A 20,121-nucleotide genomic window follows, 5' to 3' on the forward strand; every position below is an offset into this window, starting at 1 on the left:
AAGATGACAAAACGACTAAAAACAGATGCAAAACACCACAAAAGATGACAAAACAAATAAAAACAGACGCAAAACACCACAAAAAGATGACAAAACAACTAAAAACAGACACAAAACACCACAAAAGGATGACAAAACGACTAAAAACAGATGCAAAACACCACAAAAAGATGACAAAACGACTAAAAACAGACGCACAACACCATAAAAAGATGACAAAACGACTAAAAACAGATGCAAAACACCACAAAAAGATGACAAAACGACTAAAAACAGATGCAAAACACCACAAAAATGTGACAAAATTATTAAAAACAGGCGCAAAACACCACAAAAAGATGACAAAATGACTAAAAACAGATGCAAAAGATGACAAAACAAATAAAAAAAGACCCAAAACACCACAAAAACGTGACAAAATTACTAAAAACAGATGCAAAAGATGACAAAACAAATAAAAACAGACGCAAAACACCACAAAAAGATGACAAAACTACTAAAAACAGACACAAAACACCACAAAAAGATGACAAAACGACTAAAAACAGATGCAAAACACCACAAAAAGATGACAAAACGACTAAAAACAGACGCACAACACCATAAAAAGATGACAAAACGACTAAAAACAGATGCAAAACACCACAAAAAGATGACAAAACGACTCAAAACAAATGCACAACACCATAAAAAGATGACAAAACGACTAAAAACAGACACAAAACACCACAAAAAGACGACAAAACGACTAAAAACAGACACAAATCACCAGATAAAGATGACAAAACGACTAAAAACAGACACAAATCACCAGATAAAGATGACAAAACGACTAAAAACAGACACAAATCACCAGATAAAGATGACAAAACGACTAAAAACAGACACAAATCACCATAAAAAGATGACAAAACGACTAAAAACAGACACAAAACACCACAAAAAGACGACAAAACGACTAAAAACAGACACAAATCACCAGATAAAGATGACAAAACGACTAAAAACAGACACAAATCACCATAAAAAGATGACAAAACGACTAAAAACAGACACAAAACACCACAAAAAGATGACAAAACGACTAAAAACAGACAAATCACCAGATAAAGATGACAAAACGACTAAAAACAGACACAAAACACCACATAAACATGACAAAACGACTAAAAACAGACAAAACACCACAAAAAGATGACAAAACGACTAAAAACAGATGCAAAACACCACAAAAATGTGACAAAATTATTAAAAACATGCGCAAAACACCACAAAAAGATGACAAAATGACTAAAAACAGATGCAAAAGATGACAAAACAAATAAGAAAAGACCCAAAACACCACAAAAACGTGACAAAATTACTAAAAACAGATGCAAAAGATGACAAAACAAATAAAAACAGACGCAAAACACCACAAAAAGATGACAAAACTACTAAAAACAGACACAAAACACCACAAAAAGATGACAAAACGACTAAAAACAGATGCAAAACACCACATAAAGATGACAAAACGACTAAAAACAGACACAAAACACCACATAAACATGACAAAACGACTAAAAACAGATGCAAAACACCATTAAAAGATGACAAAACAACTAAAAACACTAACAAAACACCATAAAAAGATGACAAAACAACTAAAAACAGACACAAAACACCACAAAAAGATGACAAAACGACTAAAAACAGATGCAAAACACCACAAAAAGATGACAAAACGACTAAAAACAGATGCAAAACACAAAAAGATGACAAAACGACTAAAAACAGATGAAAAACACCACAAAAATGTGACAAAATTACTAAAAACAGATGCAAAAGATGACAAAACAAATAAAAAAAGACCCAAAACACCACAAAAACGTGACAAAATTACCAAAAACAGATGCAAAAGATGACAAAACAAATAAAAACAGCTGCAAAACACCACAAAAAGATGACAAAACTACTAAAAACAGATGCAAAACACCATAAAAAGATGACAAAACGACTAAAAACACTAACAAAACACCATAAAAAGATGACAAAACAACTAAAAACAGACGCACAACACCACAAAAAGATGACAAAACGACTAAAAACAGATGCAAAACACCACAAAAAGATGACAAAACGACTAAAAACAGATGCAAAACACCACATAAAGATGACAAAACGACTAAAAACAGACAAAACACCACAAAAAGATGACAAAACGACTAAAAACAGACACAAAACACCACATAAAGATGACAAAACGACTAAAAACAGACAAAACACCACAAAAAGATGACAAAACGACTCAAAACAAATGCACAACACCATAAAAAGATGACAAAACGACTAAAAACAGACACAAAACACCACAAAAAGACGACAAAACGACTAAAAACAGACACAAATCACCAGATAAAGATGACAAAACGACTAAAAACAGACACAAATCACCAGATAAAGATGACAAAACGACTAAAAACAGACACAAATCACCAGATAAAGATGACAAAACGACTAAAAACAGACACAAAACACCACAAAAAGACGACAAAACGACTAAAAACAGACACAAATCACCAGATAAAGATGACAAAACGACTAAAAACAGACACAAATCACCATAAAAAGATGACAAAACGACTAAAAACAGACACAAAACACCACAAAAAGATGACAAAACGACTAAAAACAGACACAAATCACCAGATAAAGATGACAAAACGACTAAAAACAGACACAAAACACCACATAAACATGACAAAACGACTAAAAACAGACAAAACACCACAAAAAGATGACAAAACGACTAAAAACAGATGCAAAACACCACAAAAATGTGACAAAATTATTAAAAACAGGCGCAAAACACCACAAAAAGATGACAAAATGACTAAAAACAGATGCAAAAGATGACAAAACAAATAAAAAAAGACCCAAAACACCACAAAAACGTGACAAAATTACTAAAAACAGATGCAAAAGATGACAAAACAAATAAAAACAGACGCAAAACACCACAAAAAGATGACAAAACTACTAAAAACAGACACAAAACACCACAAAAAGATGACAAAACGACTAAAAACAGATGCAAAACACCACATAAAGATGACAAAACGACTAAAAACAGACACAAAACACCACATAAACATGACAAAACGACTAAAAACAGACGCAAAACACCACAAAAAGATGACAAAACTACTAAAAACAGACACAAAACACCACAAAAAGATGACAAAACGACTAAAAACAGACACAAAACACCACAAAAAGATGACAAAACGACTAAAAACAGATGCAAAACACCATTAAAAGATGACAAAACAACTAAAAACACTAACAAAACACCATAAAAAGATGACAAAACAACTAAAAACAGACACAAAACACCACAAAAAGATGACAAAACGACTAAAAACAGATGCAAAACACCACAAAAAGATGACAAAACGACTAAAAACAGACGCACAACACCATAAAAAGATGACAAAACGACTAAAAACAGATGCAAAACACCACATAAAGATGACAAAACGACTAAAAACAGACACAAAACACCACAAAAAGATGACAAAACGACTCAAAACAAATGCACAACACCATAAAAAGATGACAAAACGACTAAAAACAGACACAAAACACCACAAAAAGACGACAAAACGACTAAAAACAGACACAAAACACCACAAAAAGATGACAAAACGACTAAAAACAGACACAAATCACCAGATAAAGATGACAAAACGACTAAAAACAGACACAAATCACCAGATAAAGATGACAAAACGACTAAAAACAGACACAAATCACCAGATAAAGATGACAAAACGACTAAAAACAGACACAAATCACCAGATAAAGATGACAAAACGACTAAAAACAGACACAAAACACCACAAAAAGACGACAAAACGACTAAAAACAGACACAAATCACCAGATAAAGATGACAAAACGACTAAAAACAGACACAAATCACCATAAAAAGATGACAAAACGACTAAAAACAGACACAAAACACCACAAAAAGATGACAAAACGACTAAAAACAGACACAAATCACCAGATAAAGATGACAAAACGACTAAAAACAGACACAAAACACCACATAAACATGACAAAACGACTAAAAACAGACAAAACACCACAAAAAGATGACAAAACGACTAAAAACAGATGCAAAACACCACAAAAATGTGACAAAATTATTAAAAACAGGCGCAAAACACCACAAAAAGATGACAAAATGACTAAAAACAGATGCAAAAGATGACAAAACAAATAAAAAAAGACCCAAAACACCACAAAAACGTGACAAAATTACTAAAAACAGATGCAAAAGATGACAAAACAAATAAAAACAGACGCAAAACACCACAAAAAGATGACAAAACTACTAAAAACAGACACAAAACACCACAAAAAGATGACAAAACGACTAAAAACAGATGCAAAACACCACATAAAGATGACAAAACGACTAAAAACAGACACAAAACACCACATAAACATGACAAAACGACTAAAAACAGACGCAAAACACCACAAAAAGATGACAAAACTACTAAAAACAGACACAAAACACCACAAAAAGATGACAAAACGACTAAAAACAGACACAAAACACCACAAAAAGATGACAAAACGACTAAAAACAGATGCAAAACACCATTAAAAGATGACAAAACAACTAAAAACACTAACAAAACACCATAAAAAGATGACAAAACAACTAAAAACAGACACAAAACACCACAAAAAGATGACAAAACGACTAAAAACAGATGCAAAACACCACAAAAAGATGACAAAACGACTAAAAACAGATGCAAAACACAAAAAGATGACAAAACGACTAAAAACAGATGCAAAACACCACAAAAATGTGACAAAATTACTAAAAACAGATGCAAAAGATGACAAAACAAATAAAAAAAGACCCAAAACACCACAAAAACGTGACAAAATTACTAAAAACAGATGCAAAAGATGACAAAACAAATAAAAACAGACGCAAAACACCACAAAAAGATGACAAAACTACTAAAAACAGATGCAAAACACCATAAAAAGATGACAAAACGACTAAAAACACTAACAAAACACCATAAAAAGATGACAAAACAACTAAAAACAGACACAAAACACCACAAAAAGATGACAAAACGACTAAAAACAGATGCAAAACACCACAAAAAGATGACAAAACGACTAAAAACAGATGCAAAACACCACATAAAGATGACAAAACGACTAAAAACAGACAAAACACCACAAAAAGATGACAAAACGACTAAAAACAGACACAAAACACCACATAAAGATGACAAAACGACTAAAAACAGACAAAACACCACAAAAAGATGACAAAACGACTAAAAACGGACACAAAACACCACATAAAGATGACAAAACAACTAAAAACAGACGCACAACACCACATAAACATGACTAAAAGGACTAAAAACATCAGCTTTCTTCCCTGAACGTCCCGTTACCAAAATATGATGATAAAATAATTTATGAAATATATGATTATTTTTTTTGTCACAATATTCAGATATTTTTCTAAAAATATTAAAAAATTTTGTCACAATCTTCCAACTTTTTGCTTAAAATATTACGACTTTTGTGACATAATAGACTTTATATTCAAAATCGAATGTTTTATGACACAAAAGTCCAACTTTTCTCTCAAAATAGTAAAATTTTTTCAGAATCTTCTGACTTTTTTCCTCAAAATAATAAAAAAATTTTGGGTCACAATCTTCCGTTTTTTCCTCGCAAAATATTAAAAGTTTTTGTCACATCTTTCGACTTTTTTCTCTCAAAATATAAAAAAAAAATTGTCACGTTATACCGACTTATTTCTCAAAATATTAATTTTTTTATAATCTTCCGACTTTTTTCTCTCAAATTATTTTAAATTTTTTGCCACATAATCCGACTTTTTTCTCAAAATATTATAATTTTTTCATAATCTTCCAACTTTGTTCTCTCAAAATTTAAACATTTTTTGTCACAATCTTCCGACTTTTTTCTCAAATTATTTGAAATGTTTTGTCACATAATCCAACTTTTTTCTCAAGATATTACAATTTTTTCATAATCTTCCGACTTTTTTCTTTCAAATTAAAAAAAAAATTGTTGCAATCTTCCGACTTTTTTCTCTCAAAATATTTAAAAAATGTTGTCACGTTATACCGATTTTTTTTTCAAAATATTACAATTTTTTCAGAATCTTCCGACTTTTTTCTCAAAATATTAAAATTTTTTCATAATCTTCCAACTTTTTTCCTCAAAATATTAAAAAATATTTGGTCACAATCGTCCAACTTTATAAAAATGTTTTTTTTGGTCACATAATTGACTTTTTCTCAAAATATTACGATTTTTTGTCAAAATCTTCCAACTTTTTTTCTCAAAATATTGAAAATGTTTTGGTCACAATTTTCCAACTTTATCAAAATGTTTTTTTTTTGTCACATAATTGACTTTATTTTCATAAAATAATTTTTTTGTCACATTATACCGACTTTTTTCTCAAAATATTACAATTTTTTGTCACAATCTTCCGACTTTTCTCAAAATGTAAAAAAAAAATTGTTAAAATCTTCCTACTTTTTATCTCAAAATATTATTTTTTTTGTCACAATCTTTCGACTTTTTTCTCTCAAAATAAACATTTTTTTTGCCACATTATTCCGTCTTTTTTTTCTCAAAATATTACAATTTTTTCACAATCTGACTGTTTTTCTCAAAATATTGAAAAAATTTTGGTCACAATTTTGAAACTTCATCAAAATATTAAGACTCTGGTCACATAATTTACTTAATTTTTAAATATATCATTTTTTTGGCACAATCTTCCAACTTTTTGCTTAAAATATTAAGACTTTTGTCACATAATTTACTTTATTTTTAAAATATATTTTTTTGTCACAATCTTACGACTTTTTTTCTCAAAATATTAAAAAGATTTTGGGCACAATTTTCCAACTTTATCAAAATATTAAGACTTTAGTCACACAATTGACCATTTTCAAAATATTAATTGTTTTTTGTCACAATATTAAATCTACTTGTCTTTTAAAAAAGTACCGCAGAAACCTTTATTCACCAACTCTAAAACACTGACTGACCAAAACAAGACAAACAGAGAAGACAGGATCATTTTCCTCCTAAATGAGTTTTATTGATAAAACCTCTGCACAAAAGAAAATATTTACAAAAACTGCTGCTTTCACATCAGAAAACACAGAAAATCAGCCGTCGACCTCGAAACCTTCACAGCGTTCACGAGTGTCGGAGGTTCGTACCGTTTGACCGAGAACAGACGGACGAGCAAGAAACAAAAAACCTGATTCTTACGTTTACTGCGTCGTCTCCTCGTTCTTTACTTCATCCATAAGAAAATGATTTTTTTTTTTTAAATGGAGGAAAATTCCTTCATTACAAAAACAAACTAAACAAAAAAAGTGATCATCAAAGACTTGAGAGGAGGAACGAACGACGATTAAGGCATAGTTGAACTTTTGTCGTCTTTAAAAGTCAGGGTCGTGTCCGAAGAGCGGAGTTAGCTTCTGCTCGGGTCGTTGTTCCAACGCGGATTAAGGAAAGTTCCGCATTTAAGTAAAATATTGACGCGTGATCAGTTTTCTGATGCTACAGCTGCTGTTCGGTCGACAGTGCGCTGCTCTGGTTCGCTGCTCTGGTTCGCTCTACACACCACCGTCACTGAGTTAATCTGGATTTCGGGTGAATATCGGTGTGTTTTGAGTTTTTAAAGAGGAAGTACGTCTGTGCGGACTCACTCGTGGAAGTACGGAGACCGCGAACTGAAGCTTGGCCTCTTTGCGGTGTCGACGTGGCATTGGGATCCTTACAAAAATGACATATTTAAAAAAGGTGAAGGCGGGGATCAGACGGTGTATCAAGAGAGCGAGGGGACGGGGGAGTGAACGGAGTCCAGGGGCTCCCAGTGACAGTCCATCATGGCGTCGTAGAGCTCCTCGCTGCGCTGCATGAAGTCTTTGTTCCACTGCTCCACGTCGCAATCAGGGATGGGCTCTGAAAAAAATACTACCTTAAATGATGTGTACGAGTTTATCTGTGCAAGAAACACCTGAACGTTAAACTGTCAGCCCACTTTCTGTGTCAAATATCGCAGAATATTACGAATTCTGCAACAATTTTCCATTTTTTCTCAAAACATTACGATGTTTGTCACAATCTTCCGAATTTTTTCCTCAAAATATCACAACTTTTTGTCGCAATCTTCTGGCCTTTTCTTGAGAAACATTACGATTTTGTCACATAATTGCGACTTTATTTTCAAAATGTTACGATTTTTTGTTGCTAACTCACGACTTTTTCTCTTAAAAAATTGCCACTTTTTGTCACAATCTTCCGAATTTTTCTCTCAAAATATTAAGACTTTGTCACAATCTTCCGAATTTTTCTTCAAAATATTACAACTTTTTCAAAATATTACAACTTTTTCTCTTGAAATATTACGACTTTTTGTCAGTCTTTTAAATTTTTCACTCAAAATATTAATTTTTTGTCACAATCTTCCGACTTTTTCTCTCGAAATGTTATATTTGTCAATCTTCAGTTTTTCTGAAAATATTACTTTTTTGTCGCAATCTTCCAACTTTTTCTCTCGAAATAATACGACTTTTTGTCAAAATCTTGCAAATTTTTCCTCGAAATATTCAGACTTAAAAAAAAATTACAACTTTTTGTCGCAATCTTCCGAAACTTTTCCTCAAAATATTACGTTGTTTTTTGTCACAATCTTTCGACTTTTTCCCCAAAGATTACAACTTTTTGTCGCAACCTTCTGACTTTTTCTCTCGCAATATTACGATTTCTTTTGTCACAATCTTCCGAAATTTTGCCTCAAAATATTGCATTTTTTTTTCGCAATCCGCCAACTTTTTCTCTCGAAATAGTACGACTTTTTGTCAAAATCTTCCAAATTTTGCCTCGAAATATTCACTTAAAAAAAAAAATTACAACTTTTTGTCGTAATCTCCCGGCTTTTTCTCTCGAAATGTTACGACTTTTTGTCACAATCTTACGACTTTTTGTCAATCTTCCCGAAATTTTCCTCAAAATATTACGTTTTCTTTTTCTCTCGAAATATTGCGATTTTTTTTCAGAATATTAAGATTTTTTGTCACAATCTTCAGACTATTTCTCTAGAAATATTTCGATATTTGTCACAATCTTCAGAGTTTTTCTCAAAATATTACTTTTTGTCACAATCTTCCAAATTTTTTCTCAAAATATTACGAAAACAGAACGTACTTACCTTCTGAATTATCCTCCTCTCCGTCTCCACCCTCCTCCTGCTGGGACGATAAACACTGAACATTAGTTCTGACAAACTGAATGTGTAGATTTCACATGTTGTCGCTGTCTGCTGGAGACGTCGTATCCCCATATTTTATCATTTTTCTTCATCGGTCACTGTTTATGATGCTGCTACAACACTGTGTGAATAATGACGGCGCACCAACACTGAGGGCTGATCTGGAACATGTCGGAAAAAGGAAACGCTGTGGAGAGGATGGACTCAAACAATGGAGCAGTGTTTTCCCCGTACTCGGGTACTTCAGTGGTTGTGCCCGTCCCTACTGCTAAGTTTATCCTCAAGCCTCACCTCTGCGGCTCCGGACATGTCAGCGGGCGGCACCCCCGTGGGCGGCGGCGGCACGTGTCCCGGTGGAGGGTATCCGTAGGGCCCGTAGTTATAGTTGTAATTGTAGGCGCTGTTGTAGCCGCTGTTGTAGGCGCTGTTATAGCCGCTGTACTGGTCGTAGCCACCCCACTGAGGGTAGTAACCCCCCTGAGCTGCGCCGCCTTGGTTGCCATAGTAACTGGTCTGGGACTGGGTGTAGTTGCTGTGACCCTGGCCTCCGTGGTAGTTGCTCATCTTCTGGCTGCGGAACAAAGAAAATAAAAAAACATTTTGTGACGAAGGAATAAAGTTTGGAGGTTTTGCACATATTTTCCCGTGGCGCGGCGTGTTTCCTCGTCGTCGTCTCACCTCTTTGCCACGGCGATACTGAGCCTGAGCGGCTTGCCCCCGAGCATCGTACCCTGGCACTCCTCGATCGCCTTCTTCTGCTCGCCCTCCTCGCCGAACTTGACGAAGCCGTAGCCTCTGCAGGTCAAACGACAGTTACATCTCCTCTCCGCACCAACACACGCTCCATACTTGGCGTTTAATAGCCACTTACAATGAGAAAACAGAATATCATGGGTATTATTATGGTAGAACTGAAACTTGTTGTTTTACTTTTAACATGAGGTAGCATCACTTGAATTGTGAGTTGCTCTTGCTTAGCCTATATGGGGAAAACAATAGTTTTAGCATAAGAACGGCAAGTAGACATTTCTGCAGCCTTTTTTTGATTGAAAATAGATGAAGATGTGGCGGTCAACGTCCATAGCATCGCTTTTTTAAATAATCACACCACAGAGACAAGAAAACATTTCATATTATTGTTCATTTCTTACAAATATATTAAAAGGAAATCTGTAGTTCTAACGTCAAACTGAATACTTGAAACATCCGGTTGCGCCTCCGGGAGCCCGCGTACCTGGAGTATCCGTACTGGTCAGTGACTACTTTGGCTCCCTTGCAGGAAAGATACTTCTTGAAAACTTGGTGCAGCTGGAAGTCGTCCACCTCGGAGGCCAAGTCGCCCACAAACACTGAGAACTCCGGCCTGAGAGGGGTAAAAACAAACAAGGTGGGCTGTTGTTTACATGATCATGATTAAAATCATCTGAAATAATGAAACATAACATCGAGAGCATTCATTCTTTACTCAGCAGAAAGCGACGGCTTCTATCTTTCGCAACGATTTTGATGGCGTCCGGCGCAAAAACAGACTCACGACTGTGGGCAGAGCCGCGGTTTGAAACCTGTAATGGTCTCGGAAAATCGTTGTTCACGTGATGCTGCATCCGGCTGTTAAGTGATGTAACGCCCTTTCAAAATAAGATTTCTGGGTCCAAACGCTCCGTTGAAACAAAACAGACAACAACGGTCGAACATGTGAACGATCACGATCACCTCTTTAGTCAGTTAGACGTCTATTTCGTTCATAATAAAGAGGTAAAATGACAATTACATTGTTTTTAAAAAACAACGGGGAACACGACACTGTGGCGTTGTAGAAATACGACACTTTGACCCGAAAATCACATTTTGAAAGGTCGTTACGTCACGACTGTAAAAACATGCCCGTAAGAAATCGTTGTTCACGTGATGCATCATCCGGCTGTTCAGTCTGACTGTTCACCCTTTCAAAATAAGATTTCCGGGTCCAAACGCTCCATTGAAACAAAACAGACACAGCGGTCGATCATGTGAATAATTATGATCACCTCTTTCTTCGGTTAGACGTCGTTTTCATCCAGAAGAAAGAGGTCAAATGACAATTACGTTGTTTTTAAAAAAACTCAGCTCTGCTCAAACAAGGGGGAACACAGCACTGCGGTGTTGTAGAAATACGTGGCTTGGACCTGGATATCTTATTTTGAAAGGGCGTTACGTCACAACTGAACAGCCGGATAAAACTGATCAAAAATAAAACGTATAACATGTAGAGCGTTTATTCTTTTTTGTGGTCACGTCGAATGTTCACGATGACGTCGTCACGTTCCGGCTGCAAAACCTCAACTTCAACTGTGGATGAAACTATTAAAACAATTTTTACGCTCTGCTCATAAAAATTATCTTATCTTAAAAAACTACTAAATGTTTAATGTTCAAAATAACTTTTAGAGTGTTAAGAAATATTTTCCTTAGGTCTCTGCAATTAAAAAGCTTTTGGATTTTGTTTTGTGTGTTTATTTAGTAAAATTTGATGAAAAATCATGCTGGATTTTTGTCTTTTTGTTATTTCTGACACAATTTCAATACGTTTATTAATATTAATCTTCTAATGACAAACATGAGCCTTTAGTTTAGTCTGTACAGATTTTAGAGATATGAAACATTTGAAGATACTCATAAACACTGATGCAGACACTGGAGGAGCAGAGTTTGAAGGTGTTAAAGTGTTAATTTACCTTAAAAAACAGACGCATAAATGAGCTCATAATGAAAAGTCTGATATGAACCGTGACTCACCCTGCCTCCGGCCGTTTTCCATAGGTGGCATAGTTTAGCTTAAACTTCCGGGGCTGCACAGGGAGGAGAGAAAACACACACTTAGCCCACCTCAAACCCCAGAGACGTGTAGTATAGCACTGATATTGCTGGAAAAATAGAGAGTAGAGTTATTATGGTTGTTATTTGGGTTTACATACCTCCACCACCCAGACCAGCCTTTAGCCCATTCCTCAGTTAGTTCCTACCAGAGACTCTATTCATCAGCTTCACACAAAAGTACATTCATGTACAAGCAGCCTCTCAGCCCCCTTCAGCGGCGGGTACAGGCCGGCGGACAGGGGCGCCCCGCAGCTCGGCCGGCTCTCGGGGGCCAACAGCATTTCAAAGACTCAGTAAGGCAAGCAGCTAAAGCTCACAACTCTTATTTTACATCACCAGACCCTTACGTAGGCTTGGTTTCATATTCACAGACTATAGTTTCACTTAATACATCTGCGTCTCTGTAATCGTTTTGTTTAAATTCACTGAGTTACGGTCGTACCAAGACTATCCACAGTCAAATCAACAATGAAATACTGCTTTTTAACATACATCTAATACTGGGGGGAAAAAGGAAGGCAGTATTAAATTGTTCATAGTATATATTTGAGGAGAAACAATAATTAATATAAATATATGTGTATATATTTGGCAGTAAGGATTGCATTAAAAAGAAATATGAGTAAGTTTCTTGAAATGACACCATTAGAACTGACCGGGTTTGATCCGGGAACCAGTTTTCCGTTCAGTCTTTGGACGCAGCGGTCGACACTCGCTTCGTCTGCCAGCTCCACAAAGCAGTATCCAGCCGAACCGCTGCACACGAGGACAGAAGTGTTAGAGACACACACACAGACAGAAAAACCCTTTCTATTAAAGAACAACAGAACAACAACAGTATGAAAGCCAGACCGATTCTTCAGCGATCAAACCTGCTCGTGCAATTTTGTTATAAGTGACGTAAAAGCTAGAGAAAGACTGATGAGGACGAAGACAAAGAACTGGTGGCAATGAAGGCCGACTATGCGCTATGTCGCCTGTGTCTCGCCCAAAAAGTGGCACTTGAACGCACCGTGTGGACTACAGTCTGCAGCCAACTATCACATACGTTCTGCGCCTGCGTGAGAGGAAATAACCCTCCAGGCTAGCAGGCGGCGGTGGTCTGTGTTCACAGCCTCTTGACTTTAGTCGTTTGTTTACTTTCCTCACTTCCTGTTTCTCTTCCCGTGCGCTGACTGAAACTCAAATCAGAGTGATTTCTCTCAACAGTTGACGCGTTTCTCACCCTGTTATCCTGTGGGTGATGATCTTGACTCCAAACGGCGATTCTCCCATGGCGCTAAACGCCTGCTTGATGAAGTTCTCGTCCATGTAAGGGTCCAACTGAAACACACATGGAAAGACATTTGAAACTCATCACACACACGTTTAGCTAACAACAAATGTTAAAAACAATACAGAATTATCTCTGTAATGTAAAAAACATCATGTTAATGGTCTTTTGTAGCGCTGGTTGATGTTATACAACCAGGTTTGAAGTGTTTCTGCCAAAACACTTGAGACAATGAAATTAAAGCTCATTACTTTTAGAATATCATGAAAACACCTTTGTCACTGAGCAAACACCACATTTGTGCTGCTCCTCTTGAATACAATGGATGATTTAGTTTGAGAAGAAAGGGTAATTATCTAACATGTTTTGATTCTTATCAACACTGAATGTAAGGTGTTAATGTTAGCCTTTGTTGGAAGCTAATGTTAGCTAGCCTCACCTAGAACAGACTACCGGCAATTGATCACACTGCAGTTAAAATAAATGATCCATTTATGTCTTTACAGTCAACGTCAGAATCAAATGACTGCAGCTGGAGCTGTGTTCAATGAAAACTGCCATTACAACAGACATTTACACGTTTATGTTTGCTTCCCAAGTAAATAGTTCTTTGATTTTCTGAGATTGAACTGTGTGGAACTTAAACCATGTTTCTCTGTTGATTAAGCACACTAAAGCAGACATGTCTCTTTAGTAAAGTTGTTAATTCTACAAAAAAACAACAATGAAATATACAAATTGGTGTCTGAGAGGAGGATGCCGTCTAAACTGCACAGCATCCTGGACAACAACTCTCACCCTCTCCACCATCTGCTGACCTCCAGCAGAAGCACCTTCAGCCACAGACTCATCCTCCCCCGGTGCAACACTGAACGCCGGAGGAAGTCTTTCCTTCAAACTGTATAATTCATCTCCCCCTGGTCAGGTAAGGAACAGTGGAGACACTGTGTCCTGAGAAAATGTCACTTTGTCACTTTCTATTATCACTGCATCACTTGATATCACTTTCTATCATCAGTGCATCACCTTCTATCATCACTGCATCACTTTATATCACTTTATATCATCACTGTATCACTTTATATAATCTCTGCATCACTTTATTGTGTTATACTGTAACTTTGTTCAGTAAGAAAAGCTGCTACACTTTAACACTGTTATCACTTATCACTCCTTATCACTTATTTAGTTTGTACTTCATCTGCTGCTAAACTGCACGCTGCGTATTGTTGTATATTGTATAAACCTGCGTTTAACCACAATGTCTGTTGCACTCTGTCATATTTAGTTAATTGTTTTTATTTATTTGATGTTAGCTTTATTTTGATTTGATTAATGTTTTAATGCATATTGTAAGTCTGACCCTTTCCGATCTTTGTATGGACACTGTTGCACAATAATTTCCCTCGGGATAAATAAAGCTTCTTGAATCTTCACAATCACAACATTTTTTTTTAACTCGTGCAAGACTTTGTGGGGCCGGTTCAAGTCCCGCAAAGCCTCGGTGCCGCCCTCGGACCGTTTTTCCTGACCGAGAGCCGGTCCTTAGTCTATAAAAACAGGAAGAACCGGTTCAGAATTGGGCACCGGCTCCGAACCGGCCCCTCAAAATGTCTTGGTGGAAAAGGGGTAAATGCCATCCAGAAACGCCATTTTTCAATCTTTGTGTGAGAGGAGGCCCGCGGTCTTAAGGGTACAATTCGGCATAACAGCGTTTGGATATAAACTTTAATTTTTTATTAGCTGGTGAAGACTGAATAACACAGGATACCAAGTCCGGGCTTTACCTACGAACTCCCACCAGGGTAGAGTTTAGCTTCTTTCTCACAGGGGTCATAGCGACGTTACCGGAGCTAACGAGCTAACAGGCTAACACAGAAACAAACACTTTAAACTTACGTCCCCCATCCACAGGCTCGTCTGTCGGTTAAACATCTTGTGTTCGGAGCTGGTGTGAAACTGTAGCGGGCTCCGTTGGTGTTTATTTGGGGTGAAAAATGCAAATAAAAGCGAGTTTTTACAGCGTTAAAACTTCCACAACAGCACGCTCACGCATCTGGATGCACTTCCGCTTTCTCTTCTTCTTCGCTTGGTGTCATGGCGCGGTGTAGGTAGGTGTTACTATGGTTACTCAAAAGTTGAATACCGCCATCTGCTGTTCCGGAGTAAGAAACCTGATATTTCTTCTTCTTCTTCTGGATTTTATTGGCGGCTGGCATCCAGCTTGTAGGTGCATTGCCGCCACCTACCCGACTGGAGTGTGGAACATTAGATGACAGAGAAAAAAAAACAAAAAAACAACAACCTTAAACCCGATTGTGGAAGTAAGAGAAATGAGCTGCTCTCTTCATGTGGCTTTTGAAATGGCTAAACTGAAGTTGGTACACAGTACCCCTGGAATGAGACTATTCCTTGCTGATTGAGCAGATAATAAACTTGCAACACAGAGCCTAGAATGTGCAAGGTAAGAGATCTCGTGCCCATTCACCCATCACCTCGTAAAGATTCTAACAAACAGAGGAAATGCTCATTTCCTCATTTAGGCACACACACACATATTCCTTAACTAACAAGTTCGTGTGTTGCAAACACAGACACATCTGTCTCTCTAGATAGCCATATAGGGACATGCACTAAATTCCTTCTCTCAGCATTTAGTGTTATAAGATGTTGCTAGGCAGATTAACGTCTGTTGCCACCTTTTTTACCTTGGGGGCGTTACCATCAGCCCACCAGTGTATTTAAAGCCGCTACTCTTAGACCACAACAGACTCGTCTGATGTATGACCTGGTTTGTGTTGTATCAGAACTTGTCTCCGCTTTGCAAAGTGCTCCAATAAAGATATTGGTGTGATCTCAAGCCATCGTCTCTAGATCTCTTCTTCCATCCTCCGATCAACGGACCCGGGGAGGCAACTGCAGGTTGATCTCAACAATTTGGGGGCTCGTCCGGGATCGGAAGGAGGAGAAGGTAAATTTGACCCAAAAGGTTTCTTCACGGGGAACAGCGTGAGACACAATCCGGCACATTAGTAAAGGTGAGCAGAACCTGTTTAATCGAAACTCTGCACATTGGGCATTCTAAAACATTGTGTCTTGCCTGCGCCACAGTGAGTAAACTATTTAAATTGAGATAATGGCAAAACTGAGAATGGTAAACTGAGAATGGTCCTGGGTCGTGGTTGACCCCACCGTTATTCTGACGAGGATACGGACAAAACCTAGGAGGTTACTGGGTTAGAGGCCCGGGGAACTGAGGATACCCCGAATTCTATAAGTGGGTTAGAGGCCCGGGGAACTGAGGTTACCCCGAATTCTATAAGCCGAGTCTGGGACTCATATGTAAAGGCATCGCAATTTTGCTATAATCCCAGTCTGGGACTCATATGTGTGTTTGTATCGCAATTTTGCTATAAGTCGAGTCTGGGACTCATAAGTGTGTTTAACGAAGTGTGGGAGGTTTGTGTGTATATCCACTTTGACATCAGACTCAGGTTCTGAGGAATACACATTTCTGTGGGACAACAGAGGGAGGTGTAATTCTGTAGCTGTTTTTATCTGAAATGGGAAAAGTGGTGCATGTTCTGGGGTAACCCCAAGAGTGAAGGCACACAGACGTGAGTCTGTGTAGAAGCTTCCTTTACTAGAACGGCATTACCGGCATTGACCCCCGTTGACGAGAACAGAGAAGTGTTTTGGAAAATACATAAGCATTTAGGGAGAAAATGAATGATAATTTTTAAAATGCAAATATAATTTGCATGAGTGTAGGGATTCCCAACTACAATAAAATGGGCGTATGAATGTGATAAGAAAAATAAACTTTGTGGTAACTCATTTCAGTGTCTAAATATCCAGTTTGGATATTAAAGGGTGCGTTGTCGTACGGACCACCTGGCTGAAAGATTATCCAAAGTTAGTGTATGTGTGATAAGATCTAACCATATTCATATGGAAAGATCAGCATGTGTGAAATCTGTCTGAGTGAACAATAAGCCCATTGAAAGTAAATGCACATCCCAGTGAGTCAATAGAAAAATGGGAAACAAATTGGGAAAGTTGAAATTTTTACAGATCCTGCTAAATTTATAGCATATACATGGGTTAATGTGGTTGAGAGCTTCCATTTTGGCATTACTAGACTAAGAGGTTTTTTTTATTATTTTTTTATTTTTCGTCTTTTATTAGGCACATGTCTAGGTACAAATGTAGTGAAGAGGGTAAAGTGATGAGAGAGAAAGGGACAGCGAGTAGGGAAAGATAGGAGGAAAGCAAACTCAGTTATAGAAAGACAAGAAATTAAAGAAATAAGTATGTGTGAATGATGAGGAGCAGTTATTAGGGATAAAAGACAGGGCCTCCTCATGCTGTCTCCAGGCCATGCAGCCCCTGCATCAAGCCCATATGCATATTCCCAGAAGGACTCTGACAATGAGGGGGAGGGGAGACTGAACCTGCATCTGATGTGTCAGTTGTCACAAAACCAGTGACTGAGGAAAACAGACTGAAACAAAGAAAAAGCTAGCATTGCTTCTCCAGAAAAGTTCTCTCTCCAAACAGCAACTTCTTTTTTGACTACTGGCCTGAAGAAAAGGAAACGGATGTCCACGGCACCAGATGTTCAGTTGAATTGAACACTGAAGAGCTTGTGTTCAGGACATGGCAGCCAGAGGAACTACAAGATTGCAAGGAGGTGGGAGCTGGAGAGGTGTGAACTCGGATGGGCAACATTCGACTGGCCATTTGGTTCGCTATACCAGCAGAATGGGGCACAGAATCCTGGACAAAGATTGCCTCATCAAGACAACAGCAGAAGGAGAGAAAGAAGGAGACTGGGACAAGATCCAGAGAAGTCCTGGTTGCGTGTTTCTGCTTGGGGTTTTTTCCATGGTTCCCCCATGAACAGGCCATACAGACAGCGGAGGAAGGTCAGAGCATTTGAAAATCACAAATTAGAAATTAAAGATAAAAACATCCACACTAGATGACACCGTTAGTTGAACTTAGAATGAACAGGATGTTAATGTTCAACACATACATACACTTGCATATACATATAGGAACATTTATTAAGAATAAGTATTGATATCAATAGGGAAAATTAGGGTTTTGCAGTAAGAGTTGTTCATTAGACAAACAGAAAGTTAAGGTTTTGATTGCTATGCCCAGACAAAATATTTTTTAGCTCACATAAGAAAAAATTCAAGTTATTGAAAGCAACACTGATTATTTCTTATAAAACAAGCATGCCATTGTGGAATGTCTCAAATATAACTCCCATTTTACCTGAAGAGGCATCACAGATGTCACAGGTTTGAGTTTCTGGTGATTGAGTTTAGAAAATGCAATATTGATGCATCACTGTTAATCCTGACACATTATTCTGGGTTTTTTGCTTTCACTCTCAATGGTATTTTAATTTTTGGAATTTAATGGTACAGTTTTCTGGGAAAACCTGGTTTAAAAAACTGCCATAGTGATGGTGAAGTTTTCAGAAACATACGTCTTGTTTTTGCAAATTGAAGCATTAGATATAACAATAATAATAAGGATAATATTATTAATAATGATAATAAGTGGGTCCTGACTGCATCCATAGGAACTGGATGGGTTTTTAAAATAAATAAATAAATAAATAAAATAAATAAATAGATTCAATTCTATTGCCACTTATGGATTATTTTATGTTTCTGTGGAGATCTCCCCTGTATAAAGAAACTTGGCCAATGACTGACTTTTTAGACTGTGACTGCTGAGGCAAACAGCCTCTACCGACTTAAAATGACCTACCTGATCGAGCTCTGATTGTTTCTTTTTAATTTTGCATGATAGTTGTATGTCAATAGTTTTATGTCGATCAACAAACACTAACATCTGACCCTATTGTATTTTCAATGTGTGCATGTTCTGCATGATACTCATTGTCACACTAATTTTTAATGTCAGCCTGAAGCGCTGTACCGTCTTAATTTTTGGGCCTTTGATCCTACAGCTGAAGATGGAGAACCATTCTTGAATGGAAATGTTTAACAGTGGATCAAAACCATTTGATGCATTGTTTGATACATAGTGTTGATGATGATGATGATTCTGTTTTTCTTCATAGATGGTTCTGCGAGGAATCCATCTAACTGCTCTTTCTGTGTTTGCCTTTGAACTAAACTGCCAAAATAACTCGTCGGCTAAGGTGACAGAGTTATTTGTATTAATCTGTGGTTTTCTTTCAGGCGCAACAGATGATACAGTGTCAGAGTCACAATATGCTTTAATATTGTCCATAACTTGCAGACTCTGGGAAAAAAACTGTCGCATTCTCACTCCTACAGGAAAACCTTTTGTTGTAAACCTTTTGTCTCCAACACTTTTACCTGTTTACAGTTAAAAGAGTTCACGCTGACTGTAAAAACTCAGTTTTCACAGGGCAATGCAATAGCAGATGATGATACGGTGTGAATAGAATTGTTTTTGTTTTAAGGTTTTTCGTTGTTTTTATTTTTCCTTGTCATATTCGGAGAGTTAAAAGTTAACCTCTACTAAAGTTTGCACTGTGTTGTCGAAGAAGGAGTTTGTTGATGATATTGTGTTATTTCAAGAAAATTATTTGACACTTTGTGTCAAAAGGGGGG

General features: G+C 37.0%; 1 protein-coding gene across 2 annotated transcripts; it reads right to left on the bottom strand.

Annotated features, from left to right (window-relative positions):
• Positions 1-7,157: 7,157 nt before the first annotated feature.
• On the bottom strand, positions 7,158-15,549 carry trnau1apb (tRNA selenocysteine 1 associated protein 1b). 2 transcript variants are annotated; one of them, XM_083928254.1, is made up of 9 exons: positions 15,395-15,549; positions 13,448-13,545; positions 12,879-12,978; positions 12,142-12,194; positions 10,601-10,729; positions 10,045-10,161; positions 9,658-9,937; positions 9,307-9,343; positions 7,158-8,057 (listed from the first exon to the last, which is right to left on the bottom strand). In XM_083928254.1, exons 1-9 carry the CDS (start codon positions 15,428-15,430, stop codon positions 7,921-7,923), a joined length of 987 nt encoding a protein of 328 aa, XP_083784380.1. In that variant the 5' UTR covers positions 15,431-15,549; the 3' UTR covers positions 7,158-7,920. The 2 variants fall into 2 exon arrangements, with proteins under 2 accessions (XP_083784380.1, XP_083784379.1); XM_083928253.1 differs by having other exon boundaries at positions 9,307-9,346.
• Between the last annotated feature and the right edge of the window lie 4,572 nt (positions 15,550-20,121).

This window comes from Echiichthys vipera, assembly GCF_963691815.1.
Source record: "Echiichthys vipera genome assembly, chromosome: 15".
Taxonomy (NCBI): Eukaryota; Metazoa; Chordata; class Actinopteri; order Perciformes; family Trachinidae; genus Echiichthys; species Echiichthys vipera.

Coding starts and splice junctions, on each gene's coding strand:
- trnau1apb (XM_083928253.1), bottom strand. CDS start 15,430: ATGTTTAACCGACAGACGAGCCTGTGGATGGGGGAC. Junction 12,195..12,878: donor TGGTTCCCGGATCAAACCCG/GTCAGTTCTAAT, acceptor CTCCCTGTGCAG/CCCCGGAAGTTTAAGCTAAA. Junction 8,058..9,306: donor AGAGGAGGATAATTCAGAAG/GTAAGTACGTTC, acceptor TATTTTTTTCAG/AGCCCATCCCTGATTGCGAC.